The sequence below is a fragment of the Juglans microcarpa x Juglans regia genome, chromosome 3D, assembly GCF_004785595.1.
Source record: "Juglans microcarpa x Juglans regia isolate MS1-56 chromosome 3D, Jm3101_v1.0, whole genome shotgun sequence".
NCBI lineage: Eukaryota > Viridiplantae > Streptophyta > Magnoliopsida > Fagales > Juglandaceae > Juglans > Juglans microcarpa x Juglans regia.
This window is the reverse complement of record NC_054598.1, coordinates 7,268,170-7,289,030: the sequence shown is the minus strand read 5'-3', so window position 1 is coordinate 7,289,030 and position 20,861 is coordinate 7,268,170. Positions and strand designations below refer to the sequence as shown.

Here is a 20,861-nt window from a genome sequence, read left to right as displayed (position 1 = left end):
GTGCGGCTTGAGAATAAAATGGAGTAGCCCGCTCTAATTGACCAATAGTTATTTTTTGCAACTATTTTTTTATTATTTTTCTATTCACATTTTTTTAATATATTTTAATATTTTTAAAAAATAAAAAAATACACTAATATACTTAAAATTACTTTTTTAATATTAAGTAAAAACTAATAATTTTTTTTTTTCCGAACAGTCAACTAGAGCGGTAACATTTGGTGGGCAAACTAACTTTTTCCAAATGACTAATTCAAGGCAGATGATAGGCTGTGTTGCCGAAAAATGATCAATTATTGTTATTATGGATATAGAAACTCTTGAGCGTGTATATATAGGGCGGAAGTAGGCGTGCTAATGAAATAATTGCTCCACGTCCATATACATTCCCCTCTTTCTGGGAAGGAAAAGTCTTTTTACGAGTGATTTCTTGTATCAAACCGCATATTAATATTAAATATAAAACATTCGTTTAATAAAATAATATAAATTAAAAGTAAAAATAATTTTCGTGAGATAAAAACTATATTCTTCTTTTATTTTATTTTTTTTATAATAAAAAAAGTTACCTGAGGATTGTTACGTATCAAGTCCGGGGAAGGAAAACGTTATCAAGTCCGGGGAACTGTGTGTGATAGTTGTAAACCACGTTTCGAAGAACGTAGTACCCCACGAGATCCGCCGTTCATGGGCACATTCAAACGTGGCAAATCATCCCAATAGCCACGAGCCATTGTTCTAACAGTTTGTGCAGAGTATAAGAAAAGTCCAACAAGGAGATACCCGTGACGTTTTCCACCATGTCTTTTAAGAAGTCGCGGTTTATAACTTTTATAATGCAGTATGGAAGAGGAAGTTAACGACAGTTACTGTTGACTCTTAAAAACCCGCCCTTTTCACTTGTTCAAAAATATATCCATAACCCAGTACCTACCAACCCTTCACTGAAGTCTGATTATGCTGAACGTCACAGACCCTTGATGAATCTAGAAAAAACAAAGACACTCTCGGAACTTGAAATCTGAAGAACACTTGAAGAACAAAATAAAAAAAAATATATGAAACAGTAACATGAGCCCTGCCTTCCATGACAAGATTCTCTTGCTTCTCTGCATCCTTTGTTTTAATGGTGTTTTCGGCAGCGGACAAGGGATACAAGTAGCAGCAGTTTTGGGGGTAGAAGGCAGTGAAGCCCATAAAAGTAGCCTTGTGCATCACAAGGGGAGGAGACATGGTTTGTTTGATGTCATGAGCTTTGGCGCTCGAGCAGATGGCCGAACTGATGATACTAGGGTTCGTCCTCCTCTCTCTCCCTCTCCCTCTCTCTCTGTAACATGGAATTAACAGCATTCTTGTTCGGAATTCTTGAAGTGACTCGAAAAGAAGTTTGATTAGTTTATTACTTTCTTCCCCATCTTCTGCATTTAAATAGAATTGATCTATTTTGTTTTGCTTTTAATCAATGGTATAATTATACCAAAACTCGATCATGTCCATATTGAAGTCTTTTAACTTTTTAACCTTTGTGCTATAACAACTTAGGAAAGTTAGGGGCTTCACAAGCACACCTACTGTCCAAAGGAGGGCCAGCAAATCAAGATATGATTATGGTCACTATACTCTCATGTTTTTTTATTCCTTTTTTGGCTTGCTGAATAGTCTCTGCTGAAATTAGCCTTGCTCAATTTTTATTCAATTCACACAATAGACTGAAGTCAGCCCTTTTGTGCTCCTTATGGCTTAAAGACAAGATTCAGCTTCTGAATTTGTTTTTTTCCTTTACGAGTTGCAGATTTTTCCTTTACTTTCAATCAAATTTCATCCTTTTATTTACTGGTGGAAACCACAAGAATGTTCTAAATTGGAAGATGCAGACAACGCCAAACATTCCACTCTGTAGTTCCTAATTGTGCACGAGGCCATCATTTATGATCCCAAATGACTTCGGAAGTTTCACCAAGATATGAAAACTTGGCTTCAATCATGAAACCCAACTCAGCTATTTTTTTCATCTGCACCTTCTTTCCAACTAGTTTTTTTTTTTTTTTTTTTTCATTTTTCGTTTTCAGCTTTCCTAGGCCTTTCTCACACCATTTGGAAATCTTCTGTTCTTCTCAGTAACTTCCTGCAGACTTTTTTCCAGAAAGTCAAATTGTATTTTGCGCATATTTATGTGGTTCTATGCTGCAAATGGCCAACAAAAGCGGCCAGAGCACCTACATGTCCTCCTATTCTAGTTTGTGTAATGTACACAGCTTGTTCGACTTAAGAAAGAACTGATACTTTCATTCCAGGCCTTCAGAGCAGCATGGAAAGAGGCATGTGAAGCGTCAGGTTCGGTGAATCTTGTGATACCAAAAGGAACATACTTGATTGGCCCTATCAAGTTTGCCGGCCCATGCAATAACGTATCATCTCTGACTGTTCTTATGAAGGCAAGACTCTGGCCTTAATCTTTTCCTGACATTTTTATTACCATCTGTATACTTTTAAAATTTGAGGAATCCACAGGGTCACCTGAAGGCTACAACAGATTTGTCCAATTATGGATTCAGTGCTGGTTGGGTTGAATTTGGAAGGCTGGAAGGGCTAACCTTGACCGGAGGCGGGACCTTTGATGGTCAAGGTGCCAAAGCCTGGCCTTACAATAACTGCTCCACTCACTCCAAGTGCAAACTTCTTCCAACTGTATGTTTCAGAACCTTTATAGCCTTTTCATATTCTATTATTTTTGCACTTTTTTCATATTACTATATACACATATATACATATATGTGTGCGCGCGCGCGCGGGCATACAGTTGTAGAGCTTTATAAAAAATTCTTATCAATAGGCCCCACCTTCAGGTAAGTGGGGAGAGAGAGCTCTGGTGTTTTTAGCTATACAATATGCTGCTAAACAGGAAACAGGGTGTGGCTGACCATTCTCATGGTCTAAGCTCAGGATGAAAGAGTAGGCGCATCCAATAAGAGGGAAGACAATTATGAATTGGAGCCTAAAGGCTACTTCTATGATGCAGCCATAAGCTTTATTCCTGGAATATGTTTCAGAGTCATTTTTTTGTTTTGTTTAAAATCTGCTGCTTTGGTTCACATTACCGTGTAGACTTTAGCAGACAATGTAGGTCTAAGATGTAATGATTGTCCTAGCACTGCTGTGGATAGGTAACTGAGGTAGTAAACCAAGTTAATAAGAAAACGTTTTCTACTTTCAGAATGTAAAATTCATGGCAATGAATAAGACGGTTGTCCGAGGCATAACTTCGCTGAATAGCAAGTTCTTTCACATAGCTCTTGTGGAGTGCCAGAACTTCAAAGGTAGTAAAATCAAGATTTCAGCCCCGGAAAACAGCCCAAACACTGATGGAATCCACATTGAGCGAAGCTCTAGTGTCTATTTTTCTGGATCACACATTGGTACTGGTGATGACTGCATTTCTATAGGACAAGGGAATTCTCAGGTCACTGTCTCAAGTGTCACCTGCGGACCAGGTCATGGCATCAGGTACTCTCAAAATCTCCAACTGTAGTAACCTCAATGTTTAATTTTACACATCCATCTTTTATGTGGAGCTACTTAATTCCATGTCTTGTTAATATGGTTGCATCCAATAGCGTTGGAAGTTTAGGAAAATATCGGAATGAAGGAGATGTAAGTGGACTTGTGGTCAGAGATTGTACCATTACAGGTACCTCAAATGGCATCAGGATCAAGACTTGGGCTAACTCCCCAGATAGCAGTGTGGCCACCAATATGACATTTGAGAACATTGTGATGAACAATGTGACCAATCCCATCATAATCGATCAAGCATATTGTCCATTCACCTCCTGCACTTCCATGGTACACCATGTCAAGTAGAGGCTCATTTTTCATTGATATCAGGTTTCTGTTTCTTAGTTAGAAGATAATTTCCTGGGAGACTCGTGAAATCTCATTGGTAACAAAGTGCAGGCACCATCTCGAGTGAAGATCAGTGACATATATTTCAAGAACATTAGAGGGACTTCGTCCTCAAAGGTAGCAGTGGCACTGGAATGCAGCAGAGGGATGCCATGCCAGAATATCTACCTTGAAAATGTACACTTGGATCTGTCAACAGGGGAGAAACATGCCACTTCCACTTGCAAAAATGTTAGAGCTAAATACATTGGCACCCAAATCCCACCTCCATGTTCTTAGTTTCCAATCTTAATTAGATGCGATCAAAGTTACTAATTGCAACTTTACTTCATTCTGGGAATTGTTCTGTGTCGGGGATATTGCAGTATCATGGAAAACTTAAATTTCCTTATTATTATTATAACTCGTGGGAGTTGACTTAAGTGGTAAAGACCTTGGACTTGGGAGTATGCTCTCCCCAAGTCCAAGGTTTAAATTTCCTTGGGTGCAAACAATCTCTAGAGGCCACACCCACTAGTGAAAATCTAGCGATTTAACCAGTTCCGTTTAGAAAAATTTCTAAGGGTGCGGTGCACGAGATTAGGGTTGGGCAGCGGAGGCCCGTATCCCGCTGCCCTGCCCCCGCCCCACATGGAGAAGGCATAGCGGGAGCAAGGGCGGAATGACCCCAACGGGGCCCGCCCGCCCTGCCCCCTGCTCCGCTCCAAATATATAATTTATATAAAAATATATTGTATATAGATATATATAAGTTATTAAAGACATGAAATTGTATTCAAGTCATTGGATTGCATTGGCCTCCTAGGCCAACCTCTATATAAAAGGTTAAGGTAATACAATAGTCATCTTTAAGTAATGTGGGATTTAGTAGTAAGTCTTACATTGCTACTATATAAAAGTTGGCCTAAGAGGTCAAAACAATCCAAAATCTAATTCTAATGAGTTTAAGTTCTTTTTGTATTTACATATTTTATTTATAATTTAAATTATATTATAATTTGGGTTTAAAAGAATATTTTTGGATCAAAAATATATTTTTTAGACTCAATGTGTTGGTCTAAGCAAGGAGCAAGGCGGATGAGATTTTTTCCTCCCGGCCCCCGGCTGGGAGGTTGGTGCCAGGGGAAAAAACCCCACCCCTGCGTGGTGCGGGGCGGGATGCGAGGTGCGGATACCCTTCGCCCCGCACCATGCAGGTATCAGCCCTACATGGGACCGATATTTATTCTTTATGGATGGGTTGAAGGGTCCTATCTTAGAGAGGTTACCGATATTAAAAAAAAATTATTATTATTATTATTATTATTATTTCTCGATCCATATCTTCGAGAACCATTGGATTTCATGATTTTGTATTTTCAATATCAACTCGAGGAAGCTCCTCCCTTATATTCTATGTAAGTTTGGCGTGCTATTCTATTTTTTTCCCTTGGGTCGAAAAGATTATTTATTGCTTTCCATCAAGCTACATGCAACGTATGGTCCACCAGCAAGTCTTATAGACGGCTGATCTTTAATGCAAGCAAGCAATGCATCGAATTAATAGTTGTGCCGAGCCACATGTTGTTCTGATGGTCTTCACATCTCCCAAATCTAGTATGGAGGTATTCAATGCATTGCAACCTTGTTTCAGGTTGGAAATTGCATGGGGCACGTGTTTTTTTTTAGTTTTTTTTTTAAATATTTTAATTACGAATAGATTCTACAAAAGTAAATTTATAAATTGATATTGATTTAGATGATACGTTAAATTAAAAAATTATTTTTTTTATAAAATAAATATAATATATCATATAAAATTATGCCAATTTATAGAATTACTGTTGTGAGATTTCTTTATAATTATAGTACTGATATCTCTATCAAATAGATTATAATAAATGATTGACTTTTTAAACTTGGTATTTGTTATAATTAAGGAGGTTGGAACCAAGAGGGGATCTATTTTCTCTCTCTTTTTGTTTCTTTTCTTGCTATGTATTTGATTGGATATGATTTATTTAGGTTCCTAATTACATATTTTATTTAGAGTAGAATTACATATACTTATAATTTTATTTATAAAATTTATTTTATTAATTTTTTTTTTTGAAATTCAAATTTTAAATTTTAAATTTTAAATTTCATAATTTTTTAATATATTAATAATTGACGTGCAGATAAATAAATTTTTTGTAAATTTTTTTTAAATACATTTAGTATTTTTCTTTTATTTTTTGGCAAAGTTGCTTAAAAGGAAAAATAAAACTAAAGACAGCATGAAGACAAGAATATAAGAAGAGGGAGAAAAGGAAAGGCATGTATTTGGATTCCCAAAAAGAAATAAAAGTCACAACAATGGTGGGAGGACTCGAATGAGCGCCTAGCCTGGGGTGGATATAAGAGGAGAGAGATACGCACGCCTTGCTTTGCTTGTTTCTAACTTCCCGAAGAAAATACAACCAACGGAATTGGACTCTCTCTCTCTCTCCCGTCACCTTGCAAATCCTTCTATCACCACACGCATTTCTTTTGGATACTAATCATCTCATCGCTCTGAGAGAGAGATAGAGATAGATAGATAGATAGATAGAAGAAAGGGGTAACTGAATCAGAAGAAGGAGGAGAGGAATGGAAAACGCGTCGGAAATGGTGGCATTTCCGTTGCTTCCGACGCCGATCGAGTCCAATTACAGAGCGTGCACCATTCCCTACAGATTCCCCTCTGACAACCCTCGCAAGGCCACCCCTTCGGAGCTCCTCTGGATTGATCTCTTCCTCAATTCCATTCCCTCCTTCAAGTATCTTTCTACCTTCCTTTCTTTCTTCACCCCCCCCCCCCCCTTCCCCCGGTTTCTTCTTCCTCAAGTGTTCTGGGGTATACAATAGCCACTATTCAGTTCCGATCTTTTTTTTTTTTAATGCCTTTTAAGGAGCTCTTCTAAATCACTGTCTCGGCATCATGTACTGATTATTTCAAACTGGCTGCAGGAAACGAGCCGAGAGTGACCCTACAGTTCCTGATGCTAATATTAAAGCTGGAATTTTTGCACAGAGGTAGGCCTTTTGGCTTTACTTCCTATACGTACTGTTGCATGATACTAACCTCTAAGTGTAATGAAATCGCATTAGTTCAAAAATAGATCAGCGATAAAGATACGGCTCTGTCTAACGGTGGACCTTCTAACAACGCAGTAGCAAATATACAATTCGAATTCAACTTGTTGGAATGACTGTGAATGTATGCTACGAATCAAGTTGTTCGTTTTAACATCTTGACATCTTGTCAATTACAATGACATATGAGGGATTCTCTCTCTCTCTCTCTCTCTCTCTCTCTCTCTCTCTCTCCATGATATTTCAGAATGCCGTTTGTAGGCAGTTTAGTCTGATGTATTTGTAAAGATCCTAATTGCACTTTTGTTATTGTGTGTTTTGTGGCAGGTATGCTGAAATACTTGAGGACTTTAAGAAAGATCCTGAAAGTCATGGTGGACCTCCTGATGGCATTGTAAGCCCATCTTAAATAAATTAGCTACAACTTCCTGTCACCGCCTTCAATTAATTTTTGCTGAAAGGTGAAATTTTTATTCTCATTTTCCTTTAATTTTCTTCTTCTTCTTCTTCTTCTTTGGTGGGACATAGCTTCTCTGCAGACTTCGTGAACAAGTCCTTAGAGAATTGGGATTCCGCGATATATTCAAGAAAGTTAAGGCAAGCGTTAACTTTTTATGTCTGATGGTGCCAAGTTTTTTGCATTTTTACTCAAAAAAAACTGTTCTTTTTTGGAACTTTAACAGGATGAAGAGAATGCAAAGGCTATTTCCCTGTTTGCAAAGGTTATTCATCTTAGTGATGCCATCGAAGATGAAGGGAAGCGTCTGGAGAATCTGGTGAGAGGAATATTTGCAGGCAATATATTTGATCTCGGGTCTGCACAGGTACGTCCTTTATTATTGGAAAGCTTCTCAGAATTTTGAGCTATATATATATATATATATATATATATATATATATATATATATACTTAAACATTAATTCTCAACAAAAAACCAGATTTAGAGATGAATTTTTTTATGTGTTGCTTATCCATTTAGGGCCATGTTCTCTTTTTAATCAGATGCTATCATATGGTTTATTATTGAATTAACACCTTCAAACAAACCAGTTTGCCTTCTTAGACATCATTTTTTCCACCATATCCATGTATCTTAAATGCAGCTCCTTACCTGTGGTCAATCAATGGTGAATTCTCAACAAATGCAGAATTCGAAACTACATTATGCCATACTTCTAAAAGTCTCTGTCATAGTGGTTAGAGAGGTCTAGATCCTTCCTCATTGGTTTCAATTACTAAGATCATAATTTTCTTATTTCTTGAAGCTTGCAGAGGTGTTTTCAAAGGATGGAATGTCATTTTTAGCAAGTTATCAAAATCTTGTCCCCCGACCTTGGGTTATTGATGACTTGGACATTTTCAAATTGAAATGGAGCAAGAAACCTTGGAAGAAGGCAAGTTTTTTGTGGTTCCCAAAACCTTTGAGAAATATCTATGAGTTGATTCTATTATATCTGCTTCTTCTTTACTAACCAGCCCCTTTTGTTGTTTTGTTGTCATGACAGGCTATCATTTTTGTTGATAATTCTGGTGCAGATATCATTTTGGGTATTTTACCATTTGCAAGAGAATTACTCCGGCAGGGGACTCAGGTTTGTTTTCAGTCTTGGATTCCATCTGTTCCTTGTGGTACAAACCCAGAAGTTTCATGGTGTCAAATTTTTCGTTGAAGAAAAATGTATGTAGTTTGTGTCCCAAGATTTGAAGTTCAGCTGTTTACTAGTCAAATGTAACAAAAGAAGTATGTAGTTTGTGTCTCAAGATTATTTTTACTCTAATTATCTAGTTGTTTTTTATGGAAGTCATCATCTGGTGGTATTTTAAAGTATAAGCACCTCACACCCATTTTGTTTTCATTACCTCTTGTTCTTTAATTGTAGTTATTGCATATGGGGAGCTATATTTGAAAGTTTTGCTTAATGAGGATACCATTTTCTAATATTTCACCCCTCACTCTTCATATGCATGTAATGTTGGCATTGTTTGACTAGGTGGCTTTCTCATGCAGGTTGTTTTGGCAGCCAATGACTTGCCTTCTATCAATGATGTCACTTACCCCGAATTGGTTGAGATTATATCAAAGGTATTAGAAAAAATCAGAATTTTGTTGGTTTTAGAATCCAGATTCTGATGTTGCAAGTGGCAATTTACCAGCTGAAGGATGAACATGGGCAGCTCATGGGTGTTGATACTTCAAATCTTTTAATTGCCAATTCTGGTAATGATTTGCCGGTAAGAAAGTGTTGTTTTGTTTCGCATTAACTGGTATTTCCCTTACTGGTTGAGGGATATCATTTTTTTAGTGTCATTATTAGTATAATTGCCATTATTATCTTTTGCAAGTAAAACATCAATATGAAGGTATGAAACTTTTTGGCCTTCTAATTCAATGCAGGTTATTGATCTTACGAGAGTTTCACAAGAGCTTGCCTACCTAGCAAGTGATGTGGACCTAGTTATGTTGGAAGGGATGGTAAGTTATTCCAAAGTCAGGAAGCTAGTAGATTTTTAAACCATTCAATGGATGAAGCTTCTTTGTTCATTTCCTGTTTTTCTTATTCAAATGATCTTCAACTACTTATATCCAAACTGGACCATTCAAATGAGTGACAAAAAGGATGGGGTGGGTTTGGGAAACAAGTGTTTCCGTGTAATCAAGTAAGAGGCAATATACACAAACTGCCCCCCTCCCCCAAAAAGGAAATCATTGACTGTCAATTGTCAGCTCGGTATATAACTCATGAGTTTAACATGGAAGCATGTAGTTTCCTCACAGAATACCATGGCTTCAGTAAACTTGGTTTTCTTTTGTCCCTCTTGATTAATTAGTTAAGATCTGTTAAAGGATGAATACAAAAAATAATAGCAATATAATAATAAAAGGAACAAGAGATGATGTGGACAAATAAATGGGAAAAATAAGTTACTGTTAATAATGAACCATTTGTTTGGGAGTAACACTTTTCACCTACAGACTATCATATGTTTTTCACTTTGCACCACACACTGCAAAAAGTTTTTATTTTGCACCCAAAATTACCTTTCGATGTACACATCAACGGCAAATCATTTAGGCTTGGGGAAACAACCAATTATAATTATGGATTGAAATGTTCTATACATGTAGTGATACGATTGCGGCTAAGCTGTTTCAGTGATTAAGGTGTTTTAGTTCTCCAAGTATGACTGACTGCTTCTGGCAGGGTCGTGGAATATTGACAAATCTTTATGCGCAATTTAAGTGTGATTCCCTCAAGATTGGGTTGGTAATGGCCTTTTTCCGGTATATCATCTTATTTGGTTCCTTCCCCGGATTACTTCAAGTGATGTCACTTCTGTTTGTTCTTCTGTGTCTTTATATGCAGGTGAAACATCCAGAGGTCGCCCAGTTTCTCGGAGGACGACTTTATGATTGTGTCTTTAAATACAATGAAGTTTTGATTTAATAGTCATTTTCCCCCATGCTGCTACCCAATTGCTCCAGGGTTATCATTCCATACACTAGCCTTAGGTGTTACCCCTTGGAAGAATGATAACTTTGAACTTTTAGGGTTCGTCATTTTTATTAAAATAAGCATGGGAACTGTTTACAAGTCACAGAAATTATTTTGTCAACGTGCTTTTCTGTGCAAGCACGCAGCTCAACTATAGTCATAAGAATATATTTTACGTATATATTTGCCATTGTTGTTGGTTCTTACCATCAAAGTCTCAGCTAATGTCTTCTAAGATGGGTGGCAATTGTGTATTAATTCCAACTTTTTTTTGTTAGTACTTATCAACCTATACGTAGTTTCAAGAGAATTTGTCAACCATTTTATTGATGGAGCAACATAACAAAGTCATACAACCGTAAATTCATCAATCTTGGAAAAGAAAAGCAAGGAAATTTTTTCAGGTGGCATGAGATGAGATAGGTAGATCATTTTTTCTTGACAGGATACGATGCCATCTTGTAGATACCGCAAATCCCTTCTGGTTTTCCATTCTTTCTCTTCATCCTGATGTACCCTTTCTCTCCCCACTTGGGTCCCCATGAATTCTTCACAATGATGTAATCTGACCCCTTTGATGACCCGTATCCAACGGCTGTTACTCCATGATCTAGCTCAGTCCCACAATGGCCATTGAATACCCCCTACAAAACACCCACAAAACCATGCGTAATTTAGGTAAACAAGCTGAAGGGATTGAAATGTGTGTTTGGTTTTTTGTTTTTTGTTTTTCTTTTTGGGGTTGGAGATAAGACTATATATTCTGCTCACCCCACTGTAAAATTGGAAGTCTCGGCCAGAAGCCTCAATTGCTATGCTAAGAGGCTGGTGAGCCAGAGCCTTCAGCAGACTTTGTTCATCATTTTGTGGCACATCGTCATAACCACTTATTGTCACCACCTCCTTTTCTTCCTGAAGAAAAAAATAAAAACAAACAAACAAACCTTAGTAATCAACAACTTCTATATTTGAAAGTTCCTTTGCAGTTAGAGTTTTGGTTTAGAACAACTTAAGCTGGCCAGTTACATACCTTCGTCTCTTCACAAGACCCTTCCCCCATTAGATAGGGGTAGTCTTCCTCCTTGCGCAGTCCACCGTTTGAGATAATGAACTGGAAAGCGTAATCCATGAGACCTCCATTGCAGCCATTGTTGAAGGATCTGTCGCAATCGATAAGCTCCTGCTCCGACAACGAGGTTAAATTCCCTGTTACTATCTGGTTTATGCCCTCAACAGCTGCAACCGTTGAAAATGCCCAGCAACTGCCTGCATGCTCATCATGTCATCATTTTTGCTCACTATATATATGATCAACATGTGAGAGAGAGAGAGAGAGAGATATACCACATGAACCCTGGTTCTTTACAGGAGTAACAGCTCCTTTCTTCCTCCAATCTATAGACATGGGCACATCCACCACTTCACCATAACTGAATTCTCTGGAGGAACCCCTACTTCTGGGAAACTCAGTTTTCAAACCCAAATATTGGGTCTTAAACTCCTCGTGGCTCAAGTCCGCAAACTCGTTCAACCCGAGCCAGTAGCTGGTAATCTCCTTATTCCTCTGATCAATGTGCTTCAAGTTATCTTTGAATACCTCAAACCTTTGCAACTTCTCTTCCATGCTCTTGTAAATTTTGCCGTGCTTTGACATCCATGATTCGAACAGTTCTATGATCTTGTCCAAGCAAGTCAAGTCCTCCGGCGAATAACCCACAATTGAAAATTCATGGGCCAGACCACAACAAACGAAAAGAGAAACACAAAATGCCAGAAGGGAGATCTTAGAGTATGAAGAGAAAGCCATATATTGCGGTGTTTTTAGAATATCAGTTCTAACGGTGGAAGATGAGAATATGTGAGTGAATATTGGGGAAGGGGAAGGGATGGAGTTATATAAGTGTGGTCTCATGGGTTGCTTTCACGTGAAGTAGTTTTTGAATTATATCTCCAACATACGGAGCCTTTACGATTAGTTTTAGTTCTATTGCGCAGGCTTTTGTTCCAAGCATGTTCATTTGCTTAAGCAGAGGCTGGAACGTCTAGATAATTTCACCAAATCATGTGAAAGCTTCGGTTGTTTTCTTGCGTAAAATCTCTGACTCTGAGCTAAGCAATCCTCTCATTTCAGAAGACCATTTGTGTTTTTGAAATGAGCATTGGAAAGTCTATAGTGTAGGACGTCTACAACCGATGAAATCTCAGTGATCACCATAAAACTCCCATGAATGATGAACGTCTTGACTGGATATCAGATTCAAACATGGCTAGATGCAGAAGCCTTAACAGTAATAAGATCTCTAGCAAATTGTAAAATGTAAAATGCATACGAGTTGAAGAATGGAAAGTCGGGCAAATTGTTTTGGTTTAGATTGGATGTGATGAATCATCCATTGGCATGGAAGACCTTCAGATAACCCCCGACACTGCTGCCAACAATGTCGTCATCCGCGATGACACTGTTTGCATTATGCATTCAAGAGCCATGAGCTTTCAAGCTGTGGCTATCTCATGGCGTCCAGGCAGCCCTTCGCCTCCTCCAGTGGAATTGCTGGTCAGGGTCTTGCTTTTATCACAATCCCGATAACCACGCTAGCCAAGATCAAGATTCAAGATGACATTGCGCTGGGAACAGTATACAAATTGGTGAAACTACACAATTTCTCTCACATGTCTGAAATATTTTAAGAATAAAAGCTTAGTTCAGACCATATTTTCTCCTGGGATTCTAAAATTATTAGTCTCAAACAAACAATACGGACATTGATGCATGCTCGTTTGGTTACGTAGTTCAAATGAGATAAGATGAGATATTTTGTTAAAAATTAAATAAAATAATTTTTTTAATATTATTTTTATTTTAGAATTTGAAAAAGTTAAATTGTTTATTATATTTTATGTAAAAATTTATAAAAATTGTAATGATTATATGAGATGGAATTATTTGGTTATCGGCCCACCTCAGCATTCTTTATTGAGCAATTTATTAAAAAGGTTTTTTCTATAGATGGAACTAGCGGCATCATCGTACCAACATAGAATAAGGCCGTGATCGAAACGCATAATGTAAATTTGTCATTATGAGATTGAATTGGTTGTAACTGTAGGTATCGTCAATTCCATTAAAGGATGTGAGCCTTTACACTGAAAGCACAGGATGCTATGCTTCAAAAATAAACATTAGAGGAAGTTATCATAGGATGTGAGCCTTTACACTGAAAGCAAATTTGGGCAGAGCCGCAGAGGTGTGGTTAGGATGCTATCGCAGCTTCCCAGCAGAATGTAGATATACTGAAACAGATACGACACTGGAGGGGCAAAAATAAAAAATAAATAAATAAATCAGTTAAACAAACATAACCAAGCCAAGATCTCAGTGGTTATTAATGTTTAAAACCAAGTAAATTATGGTACGTTCATTCCCAACATGAGGCAGATAAATTACGTGACCAAAAGTAACTTACGTTGAGCCAAGGAAGAAGGCAAGTGAAAGATTAAATCCAAACAAAAAGACCGAAACAACGGCTGTGAGAAGCATTGCCACTGAGGTAGAATAGACCTGCACAGCACGAGGAAGGTAAAAAATTATAACAATTGGAACTTGAATCACAAGGTGCAAAAAATGTTAGGTTGGGAGAGAAACATATACTTCTCTGGGTAAAATAACTAAAATTATCAACAAAATTTCACTCGGGTTGAAAACAAAGACCAATCAACAGGTCTAGCAAGAACTCCTTTTTCATTTTTTCTTTTTTGAAGTAGGTCTAGCAAGAACTGTCTGTTAAATTCAAATTTATAGTTCTATCGCTAAGATCAATGAAGCCAACCACTTGAACCAAAATCCTTTGCCAACAAAAATCCCAAAATAAATCAGAAATGAGTTCTAAAAGAATACGAAGACATTTCCCCTACAGAGTAGTTAATGTTCAGCCATATAAGATTCTACTTTCTCACAAAGCCTTTGATGCTCTTTGTTGCAATTTCTGTGAGGTGACGGAAAAAGAATGTTGGTAAATTTTGATGAGGACAGTTCAAAAATTCCACTATCAATGAAGGCTTGCAGATGCAAGAGAAATGTCATGAGGATATTACCAAAAATGATTCCACATGTAAATCCACTTTAAGTTAAAACCTCTCAATATTCAAAGTGATATTTCCATGCCTTACCTTCACAATATTATCAGCATACTTCATTACCATAGATACAGCAATGCCACTGTAGCACAAAAGACAATTAACTCAGTGGACTGTAAAAGAAGTAGGAAAGGTAACAAAGGCAAAAGATGATATTTTTACAGTTTGTTACTATCGTAGAAAATATTGCAGATGTTGAGATTGGGTGTGTATCAGGCCCAGACACATGCGCACACACCCACCCTCTCACAGAGATCAGTCGTGTTAAAGGATGAAACCTTCACCACAATATAGAAACAAGTCACCAAGTTTAGAAAAGAGTTGTGTACAAATAAGGGGCCCTCTGCAGGGAACCGCATAGGAGAAACCAGAAGTAAAATGTAGCTTTTCAATCAATCTAGAAGCAATTGGCTCTTCAAGATGGCTGAATAAAACTTCTTTCGACAGTTGATAAAAACTTTATATTTACAGGTATATAGCATGTGATATAATTTGAGTCGTGACAGCATAACCATGGACTCACAACTTACGCATTACCACAATGTATTGTCACATATTTTATAGCAAAATGATAATCTCTTATAATAGTTATTGAAAACTTAACTAAATCACAATGGCTTCTATATGCCTTGAAGCAAGAAATTAACTCTGAAAAAAAAAATTAAAGCAAGCAAACAGGCTACTGATAAACTTGACAAAGCCAAGAAAAGGATGTAAGATACCTGAGTGCATGGTTAAGAATCATGAGAACTGTAATAATTGTGTATCCATGGAAGAATCCCCTGAAAAGGAACGAGAACTTCTAAATGAAAACTTTCAAAATTTACTTGTAAGGAACTTGAGAATCTTTTTTTTTTTTTTTATCAGTAAATACTTGAGAATCTTTTTAATAAGAGAATCAGAAACAGAGATGAAAACTAAAATTACTTGTTCATCACCGCATCAAAATCTTGGACCAGGATAGCAATGGCATTGAAGACCATCCCAAAGACATACAACCAGAAGTTCTGCACATTTATGTTTCTCAAAGGACGCTTTTTTATTATAGCCTGCCAAAATAACAAGCAAGTTACTAAACAGAATGGTTTTCTAGATGAATCAAATGAAAGATTTCAAATTTTTTTAACTCAATCGAACTCTACACATCCTCAATCAGTGTGGGTTAGAAATCCGCAAATTCAACTCAAATATTGACAGAGTTATGTTGGATTAGGACTCAAATGCAACAATGCACATGAATTTTGGTTCTAAAGAACTAAAGTCCAAACTGTGTGCTTAAAAACTCACCTCAGTATACACTCCCGCAAAACCACTTAAGAGTGCCATGACCTGCGAATAAATTACCCACCATTATGGTAACGAGGATTTTATGATAGTTTGATACTACTTGGCCTGTTACTTTATTAAGAGTAGGCAACTCACAATGGCCATCATCCAACCTTGAAAAGGAGTTTGAAGAACATGATCAGAGCTGAAAAAAATGATGCCATTTCTTAGGCACAACCAATAAGATGAAAGTACACAAGAGCGGAGTTTCAAGTAAAGATTCTACGAATAAGAAATTGGAAACATCGTCCACTAATCCCTACTTCTCAAATACTTGGCAATATACAAAGAGAATTCTTCTCCTCATATAAAGTGACAAAACATTTAATGAATATGTTCAATTACATGTATTCTATGTCATAGACATGCAATACACGTGCCCATCAGCATGGACCATGCATGTACCTTTAGGGTCAACATGAGAAATGACTAATAACTAACTCTGACATTTTTTTTTTTGATCGGTACTAACTCTGACATAATCCAAGCACAAGATGCATTGCTGATCTTACTTTGAGTTTAACTGAGCTGTGGTGCATCCAGCACATAGTAGAATGAAAGCTGCCCATTGAATCTCGCTTAACCTGAAAGAAATAATAGTTGAAATACAATGTATTAAGGATTTTGCAAAGTGCTATTTGGTTTGGCTACTACTTCTAACTTATTTTAAATTAGATTTTTTTCCTTAACCAAATTGGAGATGAGGGTTGATTTCATGTTTCACTTTACAGTTGAATAAGTGCATATGCTTATAATCATGGATACTTTTAAATTCCCATTTTGGACTTGGATTCGAAAGATTGACAAGAAAAAGAAAACAATACTGAATTTATTCTTCCCCCTACTGTCTATTTATGTCAACATGAATTGTTATGACTATTCCTTCTTCACTGAATCTTTTAAGGGGGCTTTACTAATATTTTTTATGATGAAGTGAAAGATATAATGTAAATGAAGGCAACGACTTACTTCTTCTTAAGTATAATCCTGTAAAGAACACCAGTACTGATAATATTCAGGTTCTTCAGAATCTGATAGCCTGGGGCATCGACATATGCGAAGATGTAATACTGCACAATAAAAGTGAAGACTTAACCTAATCTTGTTTTGGGAAGCAAGAAGATGAATGGTATAACATAAAAGGAAATCTGGCCCACCACAACTAACCTGAAGCAGATTTTTTACTAGGTAAAGTGCTGCAGGAATGGGGTATACAATAACTTCATTCAATGTTGAACTCAACCTAGTTAAATGGCAGGAACAGATAAGAGCAAGGCAGTACACATTTAGTTCATTGCCAATTCACAAATAAATAAAGAGGTCGCCTACTATGGTGATAATTCCAACTTGATGAAAGACATTACAATTACAAGTTTCTTTGGAGCGACTGCATGCACCTCCGTAGTGTTTTTCTGATTATTAGAAAGAAAAAAAATACAAATAAGTAAACAAACAAGCAAAAAAAAACCTGTTGTCTTCAGTAACACCTTCATTTCTCCAGATACTGGATAATGCTGCAACTGATAATGCACATTTTAAAGTCTCCACCTAATTCAATCAAGAGGAATAAATACTCGATATATAGAAAGATACATTCTATCTATTTATTTGATTGGTAAAATTTGAACCTAAGACCTACCTGAATCCAACGGATAAAAGTTGAGATATTCCTAAAAGCTGATGCTTCAGAATTAATTTATTTTGAGAGAAAGCCTATCATGTCTTTTTCTATCAGCAAAAGGAAGGGTTTTCATATGCTTACCATAAAATTTGCAGTGGTAACACTATATTCATACTTGCCAGCTCTCTTAGACCATACGATAAGTATAGCTTGCGAACTCGTGAGGACAGTCAATGCGAATGTAACAAAGGACCTATAAACAAACAAGAAAACAATTGTTTTAGGCGTCTGAATTACTAAAAAACACACTTCTCTGTACTAGAATGAGATAAAAAGAAAAGGCTCATATATACTTCCGCTTCCACTTGGAGCGTTCAATGGCAGTTCCTCCTCCCAACGCAGCCACATTAGTCAGTGAATGAGCTTTCCCGCGTAAGCTCTCTATGGCGTCTCCTCCAACAGCCGCTTCTTCATCGTCTTCCTAAAAAGGACAATTGCATTATCAGTGTCAGAGAGAGATTAGAGTTGAAATAATTCGTGCCATAAAAGTAAAACAAACTAAGCTGTGACGAATGAAGAAAGGGATTGTGAATTAGTCCCTAACTTAAAGAATTGTTCATTATTTCGTAAACGAAATCAGGGACATGACGAGTTGGAAAGCTGAGTGGAAAAAGAGAAGAACCTGATCTTTGAGTTTTCTGTACTCCATGATTTTAGTGTATCTGTAGGCTGTATTTTTGCCCTTCTCTCTGCGTTTCTTACACAGATCTGACTCTGTACCACTCAACAGAGATTGTCGATCACTCACTCTCTCTCGCTCCCGTATCAGGCCCCAAAGAGGGCAAAACATCATAGAAATGTGGCTGGGCCGGAGTGTACGTGCGCACTGGACCGCCCTACTAATCTTAATATGGGCCGTTTTTTTTCTAGGCCCGTTAATATATTTGGGCTAGATCCAAAGGGACCAAGATTTTTGACTCTTGCTAAAAATTTTACCTCGGCTGTTCTTCGCCGTTCGCCCTACCTCCCCGGTTCTCTTGTTACAGTGACGGCGAGTAAACAAGACAAAGACCGCAAAGCCACTGCCCATTAGCTTGACTTTACAACCGACAGCTTGAGGTGGTCCCCCGCACGCACACGCTGGCTTGTAACATGCATACGAGAAAATACATCTCATTTCTCGCGGTTTTCTCGGACATAAGCATATCATTCCAATATCTCTGCCCCCATTACATGTGAGGGTTAATGATGTTACCAATCCTCACAATTATTATTGGGAGACAGAAAATATTTCTAGACGCGTTACTTTGTTGTTGCCGTATTTTCATCAACATAGAACTCCAAAAACCTCTTTTATTTTATTATGTACTTATTTTTGTATAAAAAATATAATATATTTTTTATAATCTTGTGATAAAAAAAAATAAAAAAATGATATTTATAATCTTAAAATGTGCAAGCTCAACGCATTTATTTAAAAAAATAAATAAATCTAAAATTCACATAAAAAATTATTTTTTAACCAAGAACTTCACCTTTTTTAAAAATAATTAACTAAACCGCATCTTAAAATTGTATTAAACGTTACATATAATTCAAAATGAGAAACATGAATTGTAATTATGCCTTAGAAAAAACAAATGTACAAGGATTGACCACCATATGAAACTATCGCCAACCCCAAAAAAAAAAGGAGAAAATGGCGTTAAAAATACAAGTTTTAAGAGTCATGTCATGGGACCGCACCATCACAGCAGGCGTCCGACCTCAAAAAAAAAACGAATAAAACAGCCTGTGATGGTGCTGTGAACGCTACATTTCACCTCTTTTCCTTTTCCTTTCTTCCCTTCTCTACTCTTCATCTAAGCACTGACACCCCCACCACCACTAACACCAACGTTTCATTCTCCTCCTCCTCCTCCTCCTCGCGCTGCGAGATCAATACAATATCATGAGATCCATGATCCAAAACTTTCAGAACCGAAGCTTTATACCCAATATGCCCACAAAGCAAGCACTCCCAGTTTCGCAAGCGGACTCGAAAGAACAAGGCCTGCGCAGAAGGCTGTCCTCTCTCTCCCTCAAGATTCAACCCATTACATCTCCTGCAACTTCATGGGCATTTCGCAGATCGAAGTCCGTGTCCTCCATGGGAGAATATGCTGGTAGTTCCATAAGGGAATGGTGGGACTGGGGTTGGTCTTGGATTCTCTCAAGGAAGCCCATTTTCGCCAAGGATCTGGAACTGAACGAGGAAGAAGCCAAGATGCTTGGTTCTCATGACAAAGGTAGCTGGAGGCATGTTTTCTACAAGGTCAGGTCTGAGATCAGAAAGCTCGTTGGTTCTGACCATGTAGGACTTCCTCAAACCTATAGGTACGATTCATACAACTACTCCCAGAATTTCGACGATGGAATTTCGAGAACCCAAGGTTGAGAAAAAGTCCGGATGTCTCAGCACGATATGGGGGGTGTATTCAAAGTCGCTAAAACCTTAATTTGATGGAATCTTGTATGTCTTTTTTCTTCTATTCTTTTCTGTACTATTTTATATTCCTTGTTAATGTTCATTACTGGTCTGTAATTAGACGGAATATTATTCTATTACGTGGAAATATTGCTTGGAAAAGGAAATTCAATAGGGTCTCTAGCTCTTGGTTGCCAAATCCGACGTTCATTGGTTCATTTACTGATCTGTATATCGTACGTGTACGTGTTGATAGCCTCATCAACAGCCTCGTTCTTCTCCATAAATGTCAAGCCATGGATTTACAGCGACAAAAGGGAAATTGCATGCAGGGGTTGCTCGATCGCTCACCCTCATCAGAGCGGTGTAAAGATCATCATGTTAAACTGCAATTATATATTTATAAATTTTAAAGGTTACCTTGTACAATAATATTCATTCCTTCACCGTGTAATGTAATACATGATTTTATTAACTAGACAGCTGCTAGCTGTTGTCCCTTCCAAAACACTGTACGTTCACTGTATTCAGTCTATGTTTCCATACTTTGATTGATGAACAAAGCAGCTAGCACTTCTCAATTAATTCACGTAACTTAAGGATCAGGATTCAGGCCGACCCCATGATTTTTGTGAACGAAATCATTTCCCGGTCGGCCCCGTGGATCTAAGACGTTGTCTCGAGTCTTGAGACTCAAGTTTTGTTTTTTACCTTTCTTCTTCCTAGCTTTCGTATCAAGCAAATTAATCAAAGCTCGACCGCGTTTTCAATTAATATTACTGGCACTGCACCGTCGGTGCATGGCATGTGCTGCAATAT

General features: G+C 37.4%; 5 protein-coding genes across 6 annotated transcripts; 3 read left to right on the top strand and 2 right to left on the bottom strand.

Annotated features, from left to right (window-relative positions):
• The first annotated feature begins 981 nt into the window (after positions 1 to 981).
• On the top strand, positions 982 to 4,285 carry LOC121256032 (exopolygalacturonase-like). The gene is made up of 6 exons (XM_041156641.1): positions 982 to 1,293; positions 2,295 to 2,435; positions 2,512 to 2,688; positions 3,215 to 3,504; positions 3,615 to 3,843; positions 3,955 to 4,285. Exons 1-6 carry the CDS (start codon positions 1,072 to 1,074, stop codon positions 4,180 to 4,182), a joined length of 1,287 nt encoding a protein of 428 aa, XP_041012575.1. The 5' UTR covers positions 982 to 1,071; the 3' UTR covers positions 4,183 to 4,285.
• A 1,956-nt stretch (positions 4,286 to 6,241) lies between these two features.
• Positions 6,242 to 10,771, top strand: LOC121256030 (damage-control phosphatase At2g17340-like). Of its 2 annotated transcripts, none has more exons than XM_041156639.1 (12): positions 6,242 to 6,683; positions 6,874 to 6,939; positions 7,327 to 7,393; positions 7,528 to 7,596; positions 7,683 to 7,823; positions 8,266 to 8,394; positions 8,506 to 8,592; positions 9,009 to 9,083; positions 9,155 to 9,232; positions 9,396 to 9,473; positions 10,204 to 10,262; positions 10,366 to 10,771. In XM_041156639.1, exons 1-12 carry the CDS (start codon positions 6,514 to 6,516, stop codon positions 10,367 to 10,369), a joined length of 1,023 nt encoding a protein of 340 aa, XP_041012573.1. In that variant the 5' UTR covers positions 6,242 to 6,513; the 3' UTR covers positions 10,370 to 10,771. The 2 variants fall into 2 exon arrangements, with proteins under 2 accessions (XP_041012573.1, XP_041012571.1); XM_041156637.1 differs by having other exon boundaries at positions 10,204 to 10,266.
• Positions 10,772 to 10,793: 22 nt separating this feature from the next.
• On the bottom strand, positions 10,794 to 13,015 carry LOC121256028 (cysteine protease XCP1-like). Its single transcript, XM_041156635.1, has 4 exons — positions 11,839 to 13,015; positions 11,525 to 11,760; positions 11,266 to 11,406; positions 10,794 to 11,138 (listed from the first exon to the last, which is right to left on the bottom strand). Exons 1-4 carry the CDS (start codon positions 12,404 to 12,406, stop codon positions 10,923 to 10,925), a joined length of 1,161 nt encoding a protein of 386 aa, XP_041012569.1. The 5' UTR covers positions 12,407 to 13,015; the 3' UTR covers positions 10,794 to 10,922.
• Positions 13,016 to 13,556: 541 nt separating this feature from the next.
• LOC121256026 (CMP-sialic acid transporter 4-like) lies at positions 13,557 to 18,417 on the bottom strand. The gene is made up of 14 exons (XM_041156634.1): positions 18,258 to 18,417; positions 17,929 to 18,056; positions 17,717 to 17,828; positions 17,423 to 17,502; positions 17,122 to 17,197; positions 16,924 to 17,024; positions 16,467 to 16,538; positions 16,051 to 16,099; positions 15,916 to 15,957; positions 15,556 to 15,677; positions 15,351 to 15,410; positions 14,662 to 14,710; positions 13,959 to 14,053; positions 13,557 to 13,802 (listed from the first exon to the last, which is right to left on the bottom strand). Exons 1-14 carry the CDS (start codon positions 18,282 to 18,284, stop codon positions 13,754 to 13,756), a joined length of 1,062 nt encoding a protein of 353 aa, XP_041012568.1. The 5' UTR covers positions 18,285 to 18,417; the 3' UTR covers positions 13,557 to 13,753.
• Positions 18,418 to 19,316: 899 nt separating this feature from the next.
• Positions 19,317 to 20,540, top strand: LOC121256031. Its single transcript, XM_041156640.1, has one exon. It carries the CDS (start codon positions 19,527 to 19,529, stop codon positions 20,010 to 20,012), a length of 486 nt encoding a protein of 161 aa, XP_041012574.1. The 5' UTR covers positions 19,317 to 19,526; the 3' UTR covers positions 20,013 to 20,540.
• The last annotated feature ends 321 nt before the right edge of the window (positions 20,541 to 20,861 follow it).